This window comes from Buteo buteo, chromosome 5 (genome assembly GCF_964188355.1).
Source record: "Buteo buteo chromosome 5, bButBut1.hap1.1, whole genome shotgun sequence".
Lineage (NCBI taxonomy): Eukaryota > Metazoa > Chordata > Aves > Accipitriformes > Accipitridae > Buteo > Buteo buteo.
Genome location: NC_134175.1, coordinates 26,818,818 through 26,838,633, shown reverse-complemented (window position 1 = coordinate 26,838,633; position 19,816 = coordinate 26,818,818). Strand labels below are relative to the sequence as shown.

The 19,816-nt window shown below is 43.1% G+C and overlaps 1 protein-coding gene across 2 annotated transcripts in view; it reads right to left on the bottom strand.

The window, feature by feature from the left end:
* Positions 1-9,051, bottom strand: part of CERKL (CERK like autophagy regulator) — a 61,124-nt gene extending 52,073 nt beyond the window's left edge. Inside the window, exons 1-2 of one of the 2 annotated variants that reach the window (XM_075028318.1) lie at positions 9,010-9,051; positions 8,784-8,970 (exon numbers count right to left, since the gene is read on the bottom strand). In XM_075028318.1, the coding sequence (XP_074884419.1) occupies positions 8,784-8,970; positions 9,010-9,051 (229 nt within the window). Of the gene's footprint in view, positions 1-8,783 lie in introns of both variants that reach the window. The other variant, XM_075028317.1, reaches the window with a different exon arrangement.
* Between the last annotated feature and the right edge of the window lie 10,765 nt (positions 9,052-19,816).

Sequence of the window (19,816 nt, the reverse complement as noted above, 5' to 3'; positions counted from 1 at the left end):
ACATGCGAAAGAGACATTATAATATGTCTTGGTAATTCACCCAAGAGGAGGAGTTTCCAACACACTAAGAACCCATTTTTGGTTGCATTTACAGGGTCATGACTTCCCTGCCGGTTGCGGTGCCACACACACAACTGAATTTCAGTTGTGCTTGCATTTTCACTTATTCAGTTACACTTAAAGATGTGATCCTAAACTGGTATCACTGTCCAAAGGATATTATCTACACTTCAACTAAAGGGGGAAGGGTTCCTAAATGGCAAGAATGGAGTTCCAAAACTTCTTCCCTAGTGAAATAGTTTGAGAAATACCATCCTTACACTTAGTCTGCAGACGCAAATATTTTTAAGACCACCTAAACAGTTGGAAGGATGAAGTTCTGGTCACTTACTTCAAGTTAGTGGTTTAAAAAGAAATTATTATTAAATTGTATTTTAAAAGGTTAATTTATTAACTTTACACTTGCACTCAACTCCGTAGTATGTCAGAGAATGGCGAAACACAATTAACTCAAAAAATTGTCAGTTAATGTCTATGAGACAGGAATCAATTTAGAAAAGGATCTTAGTATAATGAAATTCTACAGCAGTCCCAATAGCAAATGACAAAAAGGTCAAATTTTGAAAGGAAACAGCAGATACCACCACAAAACTAGCAGATGTTCCTAAAGGATCATCTGTACAAAAACATAAGCATATGTGAGCGAAATCCAACACTATCACGAAATCAGTTGGTGTCTAACATAATAGCAGTTCCTTATGGCAATATGGTAATACACGTATCAGATACTCAACACATTATGGTTTTTTGTCTGCGCATACTGTTACAGCGTAAGTCATAAAAACCAGGACCACTGATTTCCTTGAAAGGAAAACATTAGTTCCACGACCCACTAAAGTTAAGGTACACAAAGACTACTCAATTCTTCAGGTTTATGTTCTCAGATTTTCAGCCATTTACACTTTTTCATAAACTGTATAAGAAGGATAAATGTATTTTTAGAGTACTACGTGTATTGAAGTAAAAAATTCCTTCTAAAGGTAGTGCATAATATAGTTGGATATACCTAAATGAAATAGCAAACAAAAAGGGATTCCTTCTATCCAATACCTATTTGCTTGGGTTTTGCATAATTGCAACAACATCTACTATTTACCTGCCGCTTTTGTAACATACATAGTTAACAAACAGATATCTACAATGAAAGGAAAATTGTTTATCGAAGTTTTGTTTATTTTGACTCCAACAAGAGCAGATGACAGACTTTCCTGCTTTATTTTTATTTCTATTTTATTACTGTAAAATAAAGATAGAAATGCCTTAATCTGAGCATGTCTTTTGCCAAGATGCAAAATACGAAAATGCAAAAGAACATCATATTCTGAATTCTAACCCATTTATTACCATGAACAGTTACAACTATGGAAGCAAGCTTATATGGATTTACTACAGCAGAAGACCCCATTAGGCACCATGATCCCCACAACTATCCCACACAAGGTGCTACAGAACCACATCCTACACACAGTCCAAGGAGAGAAACAGCCACAGACAAAGAAAGTAGGCAGCAGTCTCTGACTGAGTAGCCAAGCTATTAATCAGATTTTGTATTTGTTTCCTGTAGACATTACACAAAAAAAAAAAAAAAATTAGGAAAGGATTTCAGGAATTATGTAGCTTCTTGAACGTTTACAGAGCACTGCTTCTAAATGTAAGAGATTGCCTGAAGGAAACCACATGTTTTTCAATAAAATACACTCGAAAGTCAAAAAAGTTGGCAACATTTGATGCAACAGAAAAGACATAAAGGTGCATAGTGGAAGGATACAAATTCGGGGATGATATGGTAAAATGACAACCAAGAAAAGATTACAACAGCATCTAGAATATAAAAGAGAGGTAACAAAAAAAAAAAAGGGTGTTTCTCAAAGGCTGAAGAACAGGACGATTCAGAAACTGAGATACAAGATTTATGCTTAGATAAGGGATTTGACTGCAAACTGGTTTTAATCATTTAAAAAGAACATTAATTTACACTGAGGAAGGGACTCAGCCCTACAACACTATCATGGACATGAAAATAGCACTAGCATGGACATCAAAGATTGGTTAGTATACCAACTGTATTTTTAATATACACTTTTGGATTCTTTCCATCATTCTATATAAGCAAGACCATCAATTTACTCTTATACACCTTTGCACAGAAAGCATAGTCAAAAACGTTGGCAATTATTCTGTGAACAGGAAAGTTATGGAAGTTTGATAACTTTAATTTTTTTTTAAATGAATTTGCATCCTACCTCTCTTTACCTCACCAACTTATTACGTCTCCTCTGACTTCCCAGTGATTTCCCTACCCTGTATCAAGCATACCTCATGCGCTATAGCACTGCCCCACTTGTCTTCCCGTCTGCCCAGCAACAGCTTCAGTTTCCCCTCTGTTCACTAATATTCCTCTCCACGGCACCCGCAAATCCCTCTCACACCCATATGGCACTTCACCAAAACCCTTACACTCCCTTAATGTATCCGCTCACCCCCACCACAGCATTCTCAATTTCTCCTTGATTCCAACCTATCTTTCTTCAACTGGCCTGCTCAGCAGCCAAAAACCAGCACCAGCTACATCTGGCTTGCTCCTGGTGTGCCAACTGCCTGATGATGCGTAATACACCAAGCACCCAGCCAGCCACTGTCCCTCGCTCGCCAGGCAGGCGGAGGAGATGAGTAAAGCAGAACATCACCTTATCTATAATAACAGTACACAGCAAGGCCTAATTACTACATAGTGCAACAGGAGAAACTAGGAAAAAACAACCAACAAAACAACCACAAAAGCAAAACCCACCACCTTTAGGAAAGTCTAAAACTTGCCGGTTTATGGCGTACAACAGCTTTAAGATAAACACAAACCACAACATCACCAATTGGAATAGTTTTGCATTAAAAGGAAAAGGCCATGAAAAAGAGTTATTACTCTGTGTGAAAGCTAAATAAATCCTGCTATTTCAAATTCATGTACCATCAGAATCCAACTCACTAACACATGTGCAGCTTAACATGTACGTGAACCCAAACACACCCAAATACAATTTACAAGACCTAGCATAGAAACTTATTTTCTGGAACAAAGATTTAAATACCTGATCTCTCTCTTTGGAGGTAGAGAATTAAAGTATATACAAAAGCTGCTATTGGATGCCCAGAGTATGTTAATCCCTTTCAACATAAGCAGAGAGGTGCATAAACATGTGAAAAACAAGAAAAACACCAGAAAGCATGAAACAATGTATATTGTTCCATAGACACGTAGCCACGAACTAATCCGCTGACAAAGGATAAAAGACATGCAGAGAATCAAGAAACTATGTCTAGAAGTTGTCTCAAATAAATAAATTTTAAGAGACCTTTAATTAGTATACTTTATTTCATTAAATATGTTTAATTTTTCACAAAAAGTTATAAATTAATAAATTATTTTGCAGTTTCACGCAGCATTTACCTAAAAGACATTAATTTTATGGACTTCCTTGAAAAAGATTTGAGTGTCTTACAAGTTCAGACACCACGGGATTGTTTAAAACTGAATGCTTTCTCCCTCCAATTTACATCTTAACGCCATATATTAATGCGATAGACGTACCTCTCACTCTCAGTTATACATTTTATTTTTTTTTTGTCTCTTCCTTAAAAATAGTTTTCCTATTTGGACAATAGATAAGCCACTTAGAGAAATTAGTTCTTCACACATCAGCAGTAGCATGAAAAGCTTTGAATTTGACCAACATGGAACTTCAGTAATTCACATTTTGTAACAGCCAGTTCCCATTTCCATTATTCCTGACTGACCGATAGACTGACAGATGTCTTACTTTAGAGATCCCAAACAGACTATTGGTATCTATTTCAGCCACATCTGTTCCTAAATAGCCTTGGCAGCAGGCCACTATGCACTCGGAATTAATTTTAAGTCTTTTATTGCTAACTCTTTCATTGTTGCAATACATCAGTGATTTTTTTTCCTTATTGCTGCACTTATATAGAATATTTATAAATCTACATTTTAGAAGAATATCAACAAGAACTATAGTATACTATCTAGAAGTATAGTATACTTAAACAACACATTGATCTTTTTTACTTCATTATAAAAATAGATATTCAATAATACATTAGCCGCTGGATTGTTCCAGAGATCTTACTTTCTTATTGATCAATTACTGTAGAATATTATGTTCAATTACTTATATCTAAAAAGCAAGTTTTACCTAAATTATTATTGAAATACTCAGTCCAGGCTACATGCTGTCAGCCTGAGAGAACAACTTCATATACCCTTCAGTCAAGTAAACCACACACACAAGAAACTACACTTTAAAATTTTTTTATAATGATCAAAAGCCTCTGGACTTCATATACCAGTAAAACACTGAGCAAGTGCCAGTCTTGTCCCATTTCCTATCTGACAGAAATCTGCTGAAAAATTGCAATTGTTGTAAATCAGGAAATTCTATGGCAATCTTTAAAAAGGTGCTGAAGGCTTCAAAGAAATATCAGGATTAAAGTTCTCATTCAGCAGCAAAAACCAAGCCATATTGGAAGAACAGCGTAAGACAACTGAACTGACACTATTTGTACTGTAACTGTTCTAATATGCAAACAATTCCCACATACACTGCTGCTATTCTCCTAAATTTCATCAGCTTTTAAACTTTAGCCACACCAAAAAAAAAACCAAAAATCCATTCTGAGCATTTGTTCTTAAATGTAAGTAATTTTTTTTTTTCCACTATTCACTCATTTGTATTATCTTCTGGGAACATCCAAAAATCACATATAATATTCAAACCTGTACTTAAGGCAGCTTTTTCTGCTATGATTTTGAAGCAGCATCCAAAATGAAAAGCTCTACAGTTTAAAGCTGGATTATTAATACAGAGAGAGAAGTCTTGCTTTTTCTTAGTTTCTGTGATTATATTTATAGCATAGGAAAGCCACATAGAAAGAAGTTAGAGAAAAAAACTAGTAACTACTGTGAGCTCTACTTCTCATCGCAATGCCCACTGCATTGTTAAAAGCAAGCGACCAGCTATGGGTCAGAGGGTATCTGGCTCTGGTGAGAAGAAAAGGCTCCGCCGAGCTGCACACCCAGGCTGTAATTGCAGTGTTACGGAGGGGGCAGCCGAGCCATGCCTCGCCCTACCCACACTCCCACTTGACACATTCGCTCCCTCAGGCTCCACATCCAGTTGCCTGCCCAGGCCTTACTTCTGCCCAAAGCTTTGTTATAATAGAGAACACATAAAATTCATAATGGGTCATGCTTATTTGAGAGGGGAGAAGAGGTTGCTGGGGAGCTTACTATAAGGTCTGGAGAGTGAACAGCAAAGGAAGCCATCAAAAATCCTCAGCGAGCACAGGTAACCAAAAACCTCTAGGAGACAGAAGCTGCAGAAATTAAAGAGAGATAAAAAAGGAAGTTTGCCTGATAATCACACTGCCAAAAGCTCCACAGAAACAGTGCCATGGCGCAGAACTATGCATACGTGAGCGTGACCTGATCAGTCCAGACACAGCAGATGTTACCTGCTTAGGAACTTTAAGCTGGAGCCTTGAGTTCTATTTAGAAGCTGAAGGAGCCAAGGCTGCACGAGCTACAACATTTAAGAACATATGATGGGAACTGCAGAAATGCAGATGACAAATGATGACTTCAACAAGACAGGAATACTTTTAGGGAACTATTGGGGATGGGAGGGTAGGGAAAGAGGGAGAAAGCAACTACCTGCTAGTTCTCTGACTTGACAGACTGGAGTGACCACCATAGAAAAAAGGTCTTTTACTAAAATAGGAAGAATTACTACATACAAGTCCAAGCAGGAGACATTTAGCATCAGTGGCAAATTGCAAAGACCTGACCTGACCTCTTAGAGCCTAAGGCAAACTACATTATAAAGATGGAGAAAGTATGCTTAAGCCAAATCTCAGTGGAATAGACTTGTCCAGACAGCCATTGACCATCTCCTGTACCTGCTGACAGCTTGACCCGAGCACTGCACTGCTGTACATCTGTTACACCAAATGAGACCATAACACAGACAGCTCATCCCAGCACCAGTACGGGTCCCACTTTTGCAACACCCCAGGGCAAATGCTACTGGGATCCACAAATGCAGGAGAGAAAAAACATTCAAGCTCCAAAATCTGTATTTGACCTCTGCAACTGCAGAGGTTAAAACCATCCTGACCCACTCTATCTGAGATGGAAGGAAAAACAGACAAGACTTTTGCTGGATTCATCCCTGTGAGGGCAACAAGCCCTACATGGTGAAATTTTCAGCTCCTGCTCAGCTTGTCTGCAGTCACAGGCAGGCACATGTAGAGCCACACTGGCCCGAAGGAAGGAGTCACAAGCATTCTTCTGAACGCTGCTCAGGTAGACAGTTGCGTTCCCATCACAACATGGCTAGAAGGATAGAATGGTCTCAGAAACAACCTAATAATTTTCCTTTTAAGAGTATTTAATTCTCAAAGAGAGCCTGGAACAGCCACAGATGACATAGTGGTGGCATGTATACCAACAGAGGAACTGAAACCCCCTTTATCTTCAATGTCAGTACTCAACATAAAAGAATTTGGAAATCCTATAGTAAAAACCCATAGCCTACCACAGACTTCAGGACTGGAAGATACCACTTCCTTTTCCACTGAAGCTAGTAAAGAAGTAGGACATTAAGAGCTTCTCAGAAACAAAAATATTCAGCAGCTCAATGCTACATAGCACAAAACTGAATTGTCAGAGACAGAGTAAGTACTGGCATATATTTAATACATGTGCAGTAAAAGCCCAAATCCTGATATAATTGACACCAACATGTCCGTGCTGCTTTCCATAAGACTCCTGAAGTTCTGCCATCTGCAATATGCCTGACTTTAAGCACCATGTACTTTGTTACCTCTCAGGAGCGAAGACAGAAAAGGTCCCAATGTCTGCATGAGTAATCTAAGGATGAAAAGATCTTACACAAAGTAGCAACTTAAGAGGGTGGATTTTTCCTAGAAAACAAACAAACAAAAAAACCCAGAATATATTCCCATCCCTGGAAGCATGGAGCAATACACAGCAAAATTCATTCTTCCTGAGTGTACCTTAAAATCCTTCAATGGTGACAATTAAAAGACAATCATAGACCCTAGTTCCTGATATATGGCAATTCAAGCTATGTTGAAGTAGCCAGAACATAAAGTGACAATCAAATTAGAACACCGCACACAGAACTAAGTAATTACTAAAACACACTTCAGATCACGTACGCAGAGACCTGTAGTTAATCCCAAAGGGAATGAAGAGAGGCTACAGCATTGTGTAACAGTGTTACTAAGGCACTGGGACTGGCTCCACATGAAGGACTGTACGCACATGAGCGCGGCCCTCATCAGAACTCAACAGTCCTGCTGAAAAGCAGGTATCTAAGTCCAAGCACAACACTGCATTAACATAGTTACACTATTCAGAGGATAAGAGTCAATAGCTGTGCATCGCACCATATTAGTTTGATTTCAATAGCTCTGGTATCCCAACATGGTTACATGAAATGAAGCATAACGGCTTCAGCTGTGAGCATCTGAGTATTTCTCTGCAGCAGCAGCAGCAGCGCTGGAATCACAGGCTTCCACACCACTCCAGCCTCTGCAGCATACAGACTACCTTGAAGAGGAACAGATGATCATAACATCGAAAAACTGGTATGTGGAAGAAACTTTGTTTCTCTGTATGCTGAGTTTATGGCTGTTGGATCTTACTGATATGAGGTTTTAAGTTCTGTCCAAAATTACACTAAAATAAACCTTGTATTTTAGGCCTCGACAAGCTAACTGTGCCATACAAGAAGGCAACCATGCTATCTGGAAACTCTGCATTCCTGAACACAACTGATTTCTCCTTCACATAAGCAGTGGGAGGTCACAGCAGTAAACAAGCACTTTTAAGAGTGCGTGTGTAGTTCTGAAAGTAAGTTTACATTTCCACAGTTTCTCGGAGAAAAAAGACTATTTGGATAAGTTTCAGGAGCATTCCTTTTCTTCTAAAACTTTTGTGTATAGTTTGTTTCACTTCATCAAATCCTTTATAACAGCACTTTCTCACAGCATGCTGCTTTATCAGAGAAGCCCAGGGCAAAGACAACCTGCCACAGAAGCCTCATCACAAAACTCAGGCACATCTCACAAAACCATACCCACCTGTACACGCTCCAGTTTATGTACCTGTCAAAGACAGTAAGCCGAGAAAAGCTGACGCAGCAGAAACAAAATCAAAGCCTCTTACTGTTCTGCCTGGGGCTAAGAAGCCATAGAAACACCATCTCTTACATTTCGTCCTTTTCGTGTCACCGGCCAAGAAGTAAAGTCTCTTCCCGAGGAAGAGCTGGTTCAGACGCGAGACGCTCATTGTGTTATGACCAATTTGTTGGCGTGCTGGTTTTTTTAATCACCAGCATAACCTTGAAGGGAGGAGACACGCCTGACAGCACCGACTTTAACCAGTTTACTGTAATCCGGTTTTAAGGCGACTCCCCACCGCCCTGCCCGGAGAGGCCCCAGCCTCAGCTGCCCTTTCCCTCGCAGCGCCGCGGGAAGGCCAGCTGGCCCCGGGCGGTCCCGCCGCCCGCTCCCGAGGCGGCCTGGGCCGGAGCCCGGCCCCCGCGCCCCGGCCCCGGCCCCGGCCCCGCGGCGGACGCCCCCGGCCCGGCCAGGCCCGGCCCGGCCCGGCCCCGTCCCACCTGTGGGGCTCTCGGGCAGGATGGGGCTCCAGCGGAGCCGCCGGGCGCTCAGCACCACGTCGCAGCTCCTCTTGCTGATCTCGAAGATGCCCCTGAGGAGCGGCTCCTCTCCCGCCTCGGCCGGCGGGGCCGCCGCCGCCAGCGGGGCCACCCTCCGCCGCCGCTCCTCGGGCGCCGCCCGCGCGCGCTGCTCCCGCGGGGGCTCGGGCCCGGGCCCGGGCCGGGCCCCTCTCTGCGGGCGGAGGAAGGGGGCCGCGGCGCCCAGCATGGCGGCGGCACCGCCGGCCGCTCGCGGCGTCCCGGCTGCTGCCAAGGCAGCGCCCGCCCCGCCCCGCGGGCGGGGCTGCGGCCGCCCGGGGGCCGGCGGGCGGGAGGACGGGCGGGCGGGCGGCCGCCCAGGGGCCGGGAGCCGCGTCCTCGCCCGGCGCCGCCCGCGGGCCCGGCCGCCCCCCTCACCGGCAGCGGTGGGGGAGGAGCGGCTCGGGCTGTCCGGGCCGGCGCGGAGCCCCTCCGGGGGGAAACGGCTGTCCCGCCGCTGAGGGAGAGCCCTTCGCTGCCGTCGGCGGGGCGGGACGCGACGCCGCCGGCTCGCCCGAAAGCGGGCCGGGCGCAGGCCGGCCCCGTGGCCCTACTGCCGGCGGCCCTACTGCCGGCGGCCCGCCCGCGCCGGCCACCGGCACGAAGCCGGCACCCCGCCTTAGGAGCGGCGCTTCACAGGGCGGCAGGGGGGACGGTCGAGAGGCAGCCCGGCTCCTGGCGGGGCGTGCTCGCCTGAGCGACGCTCGCTTCCCCGAGGAGAGCAGCGCAGGAACGCTCCGGCTGAGGAGATTCACCGTCGTTGGCGGAGTCCCCCGTGTCTTCTGCTTTTCTACCACCGTAACACAATACGACTGTTGCTTCGCTTTAGAGAACTGTGACACGAAGCTGGAAGAGCCCTTTCGTACTAAAAAGGTCAAGTCTTTCACGGGTTGTGCCTGGGGCTTAGACTTAAGATAAAAACCACGCTGACATTCGTGCTGCAAAACAGAGCATTATCGTAAGCCTGGTGGAGGTATCGCAATTATACATACCCTTCGTAACAGTTGTGGAACACGGTGACTCAGAATCTGACACAAACTCGCACAACACTAGATTCTGTATCAAGCGGGCCAGGGCAGAAAGCGCACCCAGAAGGCTGCGTCGTCATCCCTCGCCCTCAAAGCTTAAATGCAGAGGCGGGAGACCACTTCTTTGCTCCTGCTCTGTAAATGATAGATTTGCCTCTTTGGAGGTGTGACAGCTTTACTTACAGGTGCTGTAAAATTCACTGATGACAATCACATTAGGCCTCCGGCATCAACTCCGGTTTGTAAGGTGCTCCTGAGCCTGTAAGGGCTTAACTTGAAGGAAAACAGCAAGAGCTTTGTAGTTCCGAGTCCTATAATGCCATGGTGGCTTAGCAGTGCGTGAAAAGGACATTTTTAAACGAGCAGTTTAGTAATTTTATCTTTAGTATTTGTAATAAGACAAATATACAATGTCCCTCTGAGAAATAAATCAGTAAATGAAAAATATTGCCTTTTGCAGATTGATATTACAGTTCAAACCACATGTCAAAATATCCAAGGCTATTCCTGTGACATTTGTCTCCCTATAAGAGAAATGCTGTTACAGGTGAGGAAATCTGGTTGTCTGCAATCAAACCAGCCGAGAGTCCATGAAATGATACATGATTCCATGACTGTTAAGCTGCCTTCCTTTGTAGTTCCATAAAAACCTGTACCAAGCTGCTAATTATGTAGCTGAGAAGACAGCTTATTTCCACCTATTACTTTGCCACGTTTAAAGAAGGCTCTGAATATTTGTTAAATATGCAACCTCTAAGTGCTTTTCAATTTGCATTGAGCCATTGATACAGCTTTCACCGAAATGTGGTCCTCGCCAATTTGCCTTTTTGAATCATAACATGACCATGTAAAGTTTCTGCTTGCTTAAAGCTGTTAGCATCAATAGTCTTATTCTGACTCTAATTGTGTCAATATTTTTTGTCCCCTAGATCTTCTTTGTTGGAATATAAATATCTTCATGGCAGAGTAATCAGATAAAATAAAGTGTAAATAATTGAAATTATGTGTAAACTGTGGAAGTTTTGTGCAAAATGCATTTTTTTGCTTAAAGATAACTGAGTGACAAGGCAGGAAAAACTGTGAGCCAAACAAACACTATAATTCTGGTACAACAGTAGAGGAACCAATTAAACTTGTGTCTGTTATTTGACATCGGTGATCTTTAATGTGTTTGCATTGATGTCATTCAAAAGGAAAGCTAAATCATTAACTAGAAGATAAAGCGCAACATGAAACTGGATATAGTTGAATCAATTTTGAGGCTGTATGCCCTTTATAATCCCCTGCAGTCATTTGTATTTGTTTCTGGGACCATTTATTAGCCTATCCCATCTATGTATATTAAATATTGTCACCAGATAATTTCTCATAAGGTACAGGAAAGGATAAGCTGATAACTGTCTCAGAACCATAAAATAATACTATTTTCAGTACCATCAGTGGAAGACTATTACAGTTCCTAAGGGACTTGTAGTACCCTTCAAATGATGTTATTAAAACTTCTAACACCCTTTTATTGACATTACTTGAAAGGCGTACTACATCAGTAACAGTTAGGATACTAAAATGTAGTAGATAAAAACATAAAATAGTAAGAGAACTGTATATAGTAACAAAAAACATAGGAGGAACATACAAGTCTCTTCACTCTTAGTTTGCTACTGTTCACAAATTCTCAATCCCCACAATTCTTTCTAAGTCTGAGACAGACACTTTTTCCTGGGGGTGGGGGCGGGGAGAAGCCAATATTCTAAGCAAGTCTACTCTAATAGACTTTTTTTTAAATATCACAACTTTCAGATTTGCACACTGAATTTCAAAAACCATGGAATAGTCCAGCGATATAATTTTATCCATATTCCAGACTATGTCTGGAACTCTCACACATAGAACTTCCTTGTCCTTTCATGTAAGAAGGGTTGGGTGTATTGATCTCATGTTGTAACCTGTGTGATGTTTCTATGTTAGAGAACAAAATAAGAGACACACAAGACAAACAGTAAATGTGTAGCAGAAATCGTATAGTAAGCAGCCAAATAGTAGGAGCACTGGACCTACATGGAGCGGCCTTGATTTCTTCTACATCTTTGATCATAGCCAGAATTTGGAAGTGGAGCATACAGGTACTTGGGATGGCAGACTGATCAAGGGACATCTAGAAATACAGGATGCTGCATGAGGAATAGGCATGAAGTAGAAGGCATTGCAAGTCACGCAAGGTGGCTAAGATGTGTTTTACTTTCCTGTTCTCTCATGTGTATTTTGATTCAGTGGCTGTAGATACGTGAACATAAAGAAGTCCTATTCACCTCTGAATAAGGGGTAAGTTGAAGGACATTTTTTATAAAAATCCTTCAAATTAAATTTTGCAGCTCTTCAGGTAGCCTCCAAAAGTAGTATTTGAATATTTGTAAATATTTGATGTTTTCCATGCATAAAGTAAGTCTTTGTGTTTGAATTTAATGTACCTCCTTCAGTTTAAGGATGACTAAATATGCAGTGCACAAGGACAGCAGTTCATCAGCAGTTCTTTACAAGAAATAGCTATTCTCTTTTTCTGGTGATAAATATGGACAGCATGAGTTCTTACAGTATACCAGGAATAAAAAAAATTCATACAGCTGAGCCCACAGAACAATTTTGTGCTGTGTTTTATAGTCTGAATCCCAGGTTACTCTGTTACACCATTTCACTTACCTGGAGAGCCTGTGGAGCTGCCTTAGAACTTGTCTTAATATTTTTTGTTTGTTTGTTTGTTTGTTTGTTTTAAACAAATAGTTCAAGTAAAGTGGAAGGGGCAAAAAGAGGGCAGGGGGCACACCAGGAAAGGAAGCAAAACCATTGTCAGGGCACAGCAAGGGCCAGCTGCTCCCTAAGAGCCAGGGAGCCAAGGGGGACCCCAGGGCTAGCAAAGCAGGAGCCTTTCTGGCCAAGATCCACCTGGCAGTACCTGAACAAAGAAGTCCAGGGGAGGGTGCTAGGATCCCCCAAGAATCCAAATCATCAGGCAAGTCCATAGTGATGAGGCAGGGCTGAGGCTGGGACAGGATGTCAGTTTGCAGATCTGGGTCAGCAGGGCCCGTAGCCAGCTCAGGGCCGTAGCTGAACCAGAGACCAGCACCCCTCAGCACCTCTAAAGGAAGGACTAGTAACCCCAGGCTGAGCTTAGATAAAGCTCCAGGCCCTTGGGCAGGGGGTGCGTTGCAGCTGAGGCTGGTCAGGGTGTTTAAGGCTTGGTAGTGGCCTCATGGCCCTAGCAGCCAGAAGTGCAAGAGGAGGAATGTCAAGGAGGAGTAAGGGCGGGCTGCTTTTTAAAGGGAGTGGAGCTGAGAGTGATCATAAGTCAGGTAAGGCCCCACACACCTGACAAAGGTGAGTAGAGCTGTGTGTAGCCAAGTTCAGTCAAGAGTCCGGATAGCCAGACAAACCCGTTGCAATGAGGTAGGTCCAATATGAAACTAAAAAGCAGAATCAGCAGGTCAGGGTCAGGTCTGGTGACAGTAACCAGTGTCAGTGCTAGCCCAGTAGCCACCAGGGAAGTCTATACTGTCAAGGCAGGTCCAAGGTCAAGCAAGGATATCAAGTCCAAGTCTGCAGGTTAGGGTCTGGATACGGGCAGGCATAGGCATGGCTGCAATATCATGAAGGCAGTTACCAGGGGCAAGAACCTCTTCTTAAACACAGTTCTCTGCGTGAGGGAGGGGAGATTCCCCTTGTGGTTTCTTAGAGCTTGCTCCCAGCAGTCTGGACCCACGGGAGATGTTGCTCCACGGCAGGGTGCTGACCCTGAGCACAGGCAGATGAACTAGGAGTGGGGATCATCCTCTGGGCCTGCACAAGATGTGGTACGAAACAAGGTGATGAGCTAACCTCTCCTTAACTTCATCGGTCTAGATGCTAAGAAGTGGTGGGAGTCTCAGAAGTCTTTTCCAGAAGAACCTTGTGATGTGAAGAAAGAGAAGAGGTAGGGCAACCTCTGGCAGAAATAGCAAGTGAGGGAAGTACAGCTAGTGTTTACAGAAGGAAAGAGAGCGGGTAAAGCACACCATTGGAAAATAAATTCTCTCACCTCAAGAAAAATGGGTAGAAAAATGCAACGAGGTGAATAGGCAAGAAATGTGAAGGACAGTTTTTGATTCGTGGATAATGTGATGCTGAAGTTACGGAACAGGAATTAAGACAAGAAGAGATGAGGGGATGCTGTGAGGAAAATACTTTATGCCCAGTCTGAAGGGTTCAACTGTATGTTTCTAGTAGTTGGCTTGTTTCAGTGGCTAGGAGAGATTTGCTTCTAGAGAAACCTGAATTTTGAAATTGGCAGCATACCCTTGGCTTGTATGTTTTTCTGGCTACAGTGTCTGTTTATACAAAGAAGGTTTAGTGTGTAGTCAGTTACACTTCAGCTGTTCATTCCCAAATATTAGCTCTCCCTAAGTATGTTGCCTTCTTACACTGCTACTGTAGAAAAGAATATTTTATAGCTCTCAATGTTAATTCAGCTCTGTTGTGTTGGTTTACCTTGGCTTCAAAGGAGAGACATTAAGCAGAACACCAAAATTTTTACACAATAATTGAAGTCATAAGTTATTCTGAAGAAAAATGGCACCAATAGTCTGTAGAAGAGAGCATTACTATTACTATACATCTTTCTAGATGTCTGAAAAGGAGAAGGAAAGCATTAAAAAAAAGAAAGAAAGAAGAGCAGGTAAGGAAAAGAAAGTCTGAAGTTGTGGAGATGGGCAAATCTCTGCAAAGAGAACAAGAATAAGTGAAATTATTATGCAGAAATAAGAAACTGCAAGAATGGAGTCTGAAGTTGAAGACATTCCTGAGACCACCACGAGCTGAAAATTATCTTAATCAGAACAATAGAGGAGAATGTGGTAATGGGAAGGAATATAAAAAGAGAATGTGTTGATCAGAGGACTTTTTTTTTTTTTTTTTTTGCATTAAGGTTGATATGCTATCTTTTTAAGGTAATAAAGTTTTACTCTGAATCTTGTTTTCTATTGTTCTGTCACCAAAAAGTTGGCAAATAGTGTAAATCTTAGTTGCTTCTACTTTATGTCGTGCAAAATGCAGTTAAGTCTATTCTGCAAACTACTACAAGCAAGGAAACTGAAAGCCAGGGCCGATATTCTGTGGTTTACATACCCTTTAGGCAACCTAAATACTTGAGAGAATGCTTTGGGAGCACTGTCAGTTTTAATTTTGTATTGCATAGCTTCTGACAGTTTGTTAAATACATATATGAATTATTTAAAAAACACTTATGTACATATTTAAATAACAGTCTATTTGTAGATCTTCAGCTCACTGTGTTGACATGTATTCATGTACTATGGTTTTCAAGGATTTCTTGTAATATGGGATTTTCAGCTAAGAAAAGAGTGTAGACCATTTATAATTTCTGAAATAATTACCATACAACCCATCTTGGTCAATAAAAACAAAGACCAATTTCTGCATATTTTCCCTGATATAACACCAGGCAGAACTCCAAGTTTCACTTCTGTGAGTTCTTCCTCAATAGGAATGAGTGAGAACTGAGTGGCTTTTGTTTGTGTTTTTATCTTTACATACTTATATATAAACAAGAGAATGGAATTTAACTCTGTAATTCCTCAAACTATTTGACAAGATGGTTCTTTGTACAGAAGTACTGTGTTGTTTTTTAAAAAAAGAGTCATTATATTTTAGTATGTCAAAAGCAATTGTTAAGGTCATGGTGGATCCACGTTTGATTAGTTACAACACTGAAACTGCAAGGATTTTTACTGTTGCAGATGACAGAAAAGATTGGTTTTACTTGCTCTCAAGACTTAGTTTAAAATTATTTCTATTAATTCCTATTACCTTTGGAACTGTATATTGCTTTTTAATATTAGTTCATTAAAATCCTGGAACAGTATCTTCTAGAGAAAGCAATGCTCTGTCTTCTGGTGAATTCAGGAATCTTGGTTTTCCTTGAATCTGCTTCTCTTCCCTTGGGGAGTCCTCCTGAAGGCACTGGGCCAAAGTCTGATGATATTCAGGCACATTCTTCATTTCAGGCTAAGTAAAACCTGAGGCTTCAGTCTCTCGGACATCTTGTGGATGTAACCTGGAATTCCACCATTTCAGATCCCTCTGCTATAACTGAGGCCTCAGCTGTATCACAGGCAACAACGGGTCCACCACCTCCAGACCCTCTTCTGTTGCATCAGAAAACCGAGAAGGGAAAAGCTGCAAGTTGTGACTGTTATTCCTGCACTGTACCTGCAGAGATTTCACTGGGGTCTTCTCAGGCATGCTCCGGTGGCAGAACAATTTCTGCTGTCAGAAGTACAGCATAAAGAAGGGAAAGGCCACTGGTCCCAACGAGCCATAAAAATAAGAGTCCTAGGCCTGTGCTGGATGACCCAGTACGTGTGTGGGTATGACTCAACCCCAGAGTTTCCTCCGCAAGCGGAATTTAGATAATCCCACTATAGCCTTAGTTAATTAGCGATATGTTCATGGGAGAGGAACAGTGTGAGTAATTCTTTCCTTTGAAAGAGACCTTGATAGACCTTCCTGTGGGAGTCATGAGCAGAGATTTCAAGATTTGGTCTGATACTAACAGTAAGAAAAAAATAAATATCATGGAGGCATCAGAAGCAGCAGCAAAGGGACACACACACACACATCTCCAATATTTTATAAGGGTGGTGGTGGGGGAAACAACCCTAAACTAATTGAAATAACAAAACTCACAAGTGATTTGTAAAATGGAGCCTCTAGTTACCAAAATGCCTAATTAATTTCCCTTATTAGGTTGCTCATAACATTAAAATATTATTTTCTCTAAAGTATCAGAGTAGCAAATGTTCAGATAGCCTAGGTAGATCTTTTAAGTAAATTACATTGGCTAGAGGAGTTGAATTTTGTTATTAACTGTGGAAAAAGAAAAGGTAATTGAAAAGGTTTCTTGTGTTTGGAAATGCCTTCCAAATATTCATTAAACATTTAAGCGACTAAATTTGCAGAATATGTTCCTGACATTGGCACTGGTTCTGTGGTATTTCTCTCATCAGATGGAAGTACTGTGTGTTATGCAGAGTGCATTCATGCATAAACAATATCATTTTCATAAATTAAAACCTCCCCTGCAGAAGGAACATCTGTGCCTGCCTTTGAATAAAAGATGGTGGCATGTGAGTTGCCCCTTGACTGACTAGAAGAATCCTTATGTTTAAGAAGGTGCATAACCAAAAGGCGAGCAAGCCTTGGTGAGCTTTTTCAATTTTATCTGAAAAATTGTCACCCGTCCCCCCCCCCTCCATATTATCTAGGGTATGTTTAGCCGTGTTGCCACTGACTGGGAAGGTTAATAGGGTGCTTGAAAAGTTGCCTTTTGCTTTCTTCCTTTTCAGACGCAGCAACAGTTCTGGAGCGCGGAGCTGTCGGCTCGGGCAAAACGCTGGGAGATGCTGCAAAATGCATCAGCCGGCGACGCAATTAATTTTCAGCGTGTTTTTAGCATGAAAGACTGGCCGTGAGGGTGCTGCAGTACCAAGACAGGTTTGCAGCGCTTACGCGTTGGATTTCCGTAGCTATAAACGCCTTTTAAAATAGACGTGAGTAGTAGCTTGGTTTCTCGGGAAAAAACGCCCTCATCCACCGGAGAGCCTGTTGACTTCTGGTGGACTTAAGTGAAATATTTATGAAATACCTCCACTTTGTGACAGGTTCGCGCAAGGTATTTCGGGGAGCGTCCTAAATCTGAGGGTCGGAGGCAAAGACCTGTTGATAATCGTTCCCGGTCGTTAGGAGAACGGCTCTCCCGCAGGTGCTGTCCCCGCTTTCCTTAAACCCCCAAACAGCCAGCGGAGATTAAAGAAACACACGTTTCGCGTCTGGGAAGAGGGAGGGCGGCGAATCGATAGCGCCGGACCCAGAGCGGGCTTGCGGGGGGAAAGAGCACCTGCTGCCGCCGAGGCCGAGCCGGGGCCGAAGGGGCGTTTTCCCGGTGTGTGGGCGCCGGGCGGGCGCGGGGAGCCCCGCCGGTGCGGCGGGACGAGGCGGCCCGGGGGGGCCGTGCCCGGCGCTCCCTCCGCGGCCTGAGACGGGGGGACCCGCGGGCAGGAGGGAGGCAGCCGCCGGGCTGAGCCGGGCACGGCTGAGCCGAGCCGGGCTGAGCCGGGGGTGGCTGAGCCCAGCCGGGCTGAGCGGAGCCGGGCTGAGCCGAGCCGGGCTGAGCCGAGCCGGGCTGAGCCGGGGCGGGCGCGGGGAGCTCGGCGCAGCCCAAATCCGCAGCCGCAGCCCCCAGGCGAAGTGCGTTTCTGCCCCCCCCCTTTCCCTACTTGAACAAATCAGCCTTGCAAAGGGGAGGTTTCGCTGTAAACAAACGAAGAAAATCCGCGCCCCTTCCCCAGGAACCCCTCAAGGTAAGTAAAGAATGCGTGTCCTTTTTTTAATCCAATTTTATTCTACAAATAATAAGTGTTGCACCTTTCATGAGCTATCCGAATAAAACAATAATCCCATAGGAATTACTGACACTAAGAAAAAAAATTAATAATCACATTTAAGGAGAAATGCAACATTCGACCAAATGTTCAATACTATGTTGTTGCCAAAGGACGGATGTTTTTCTAAAATCCCAGTGTGCATTACACCATAATATACAGGATTACAAACAAAATTACAGTACAGATTGATTCCAGTTGAACCAGCGTTACATTTCAAACAGCACTTATTCTGGACTGCATTGTACATGCAATAGCTATTGTTCTAATTACGGATTAAATGGTTTGAATTTGTTTCAAGCTACCGTACTAATCGACTACAATAGGTATATAGCCCGACTTTAACAACCTGATTAGTTTTAGGTTCCGATTGATAACATGAGCATATGACAACCACGGATTGTGTGAACATGTATAAAATCATGCATTTATATCGCCCGGAAACATTAACATCTTCAAGTTCTCTTCGAAAAGAAAAAAAAAAAACCAAACCCAAACCCAAAAAACCAAACCCAAAAAAACCCACGGAATGCCAAGGGGTTCAAAGACTAAAAAGAAACAGTGCAAATTGTATGTGATAGTCAAGCAGCTTTCGATTTAAAAAGGGTGTTGGCATTTGCTTATAATCTTTATATACAAGTTTGTGCAAGTAATGTGTTGAATTGATATGTTTTAATAGAAAATAAGTCTCTCGTTCTTATATCTTCTCAAGACCTAGGGGATCCGGTTCTTGTCGTAGGGGGGAAAGGAAAAAGAAAAAAAAAAAAAGAAAAGAAAAAAAAGAAAAAAAAGATACTTTCATGGGAAAGAAGTTGCCCGGATTGTGCATTTTTTTTTCCTTCTTCTTCAACTATTTGAAAGGAAAGAAGTGCTAAGGCAACATAACTTCTCTAAGCACTTTTCTGCTGGTTTAAATTAGTTAAATTATTTTGTATAAATTAGATATACTTCTACCTTTCCGATATGTATAAAAATTGATGAAGCTGCATGGTTTAAAATAGGAAATCCACGTTATAAAAAGTCATTAAAAATTCTGTACAAAATCACAACAAAATAATTCAGCATGGGAAAGGTAACAAGTAGTAAAACGTTGGTTGAAAAATAGAGATTTCATATATATTTTGTAATTGGCCCATCGCTAGTTTAAAAATTGCATAGATCCTAATTATTGCTTGTGATTTTGTGATCCCGATCAGGTGATTGACGCGATCCCGGTGCCCCTACCCCAGATCAGATCTACAGCGTCGCTGCGCGCAGCGGCAGCCGGGCGGCGGGGGAGCGGGGACGCGGCGGCCCCCCGAGGCGGCGGCGGCCCCCCGAGGCGGCGGCGGCGGCGGCGGGACCCGCCGGGCTGCCCCCCTGTAAACAAGGCGCGGGCCGCCGGCGGCGGCGGGCGGCGGGGCCCGGCTCCGGCCCTCTCCCTCCCGCGGCGGGAGGC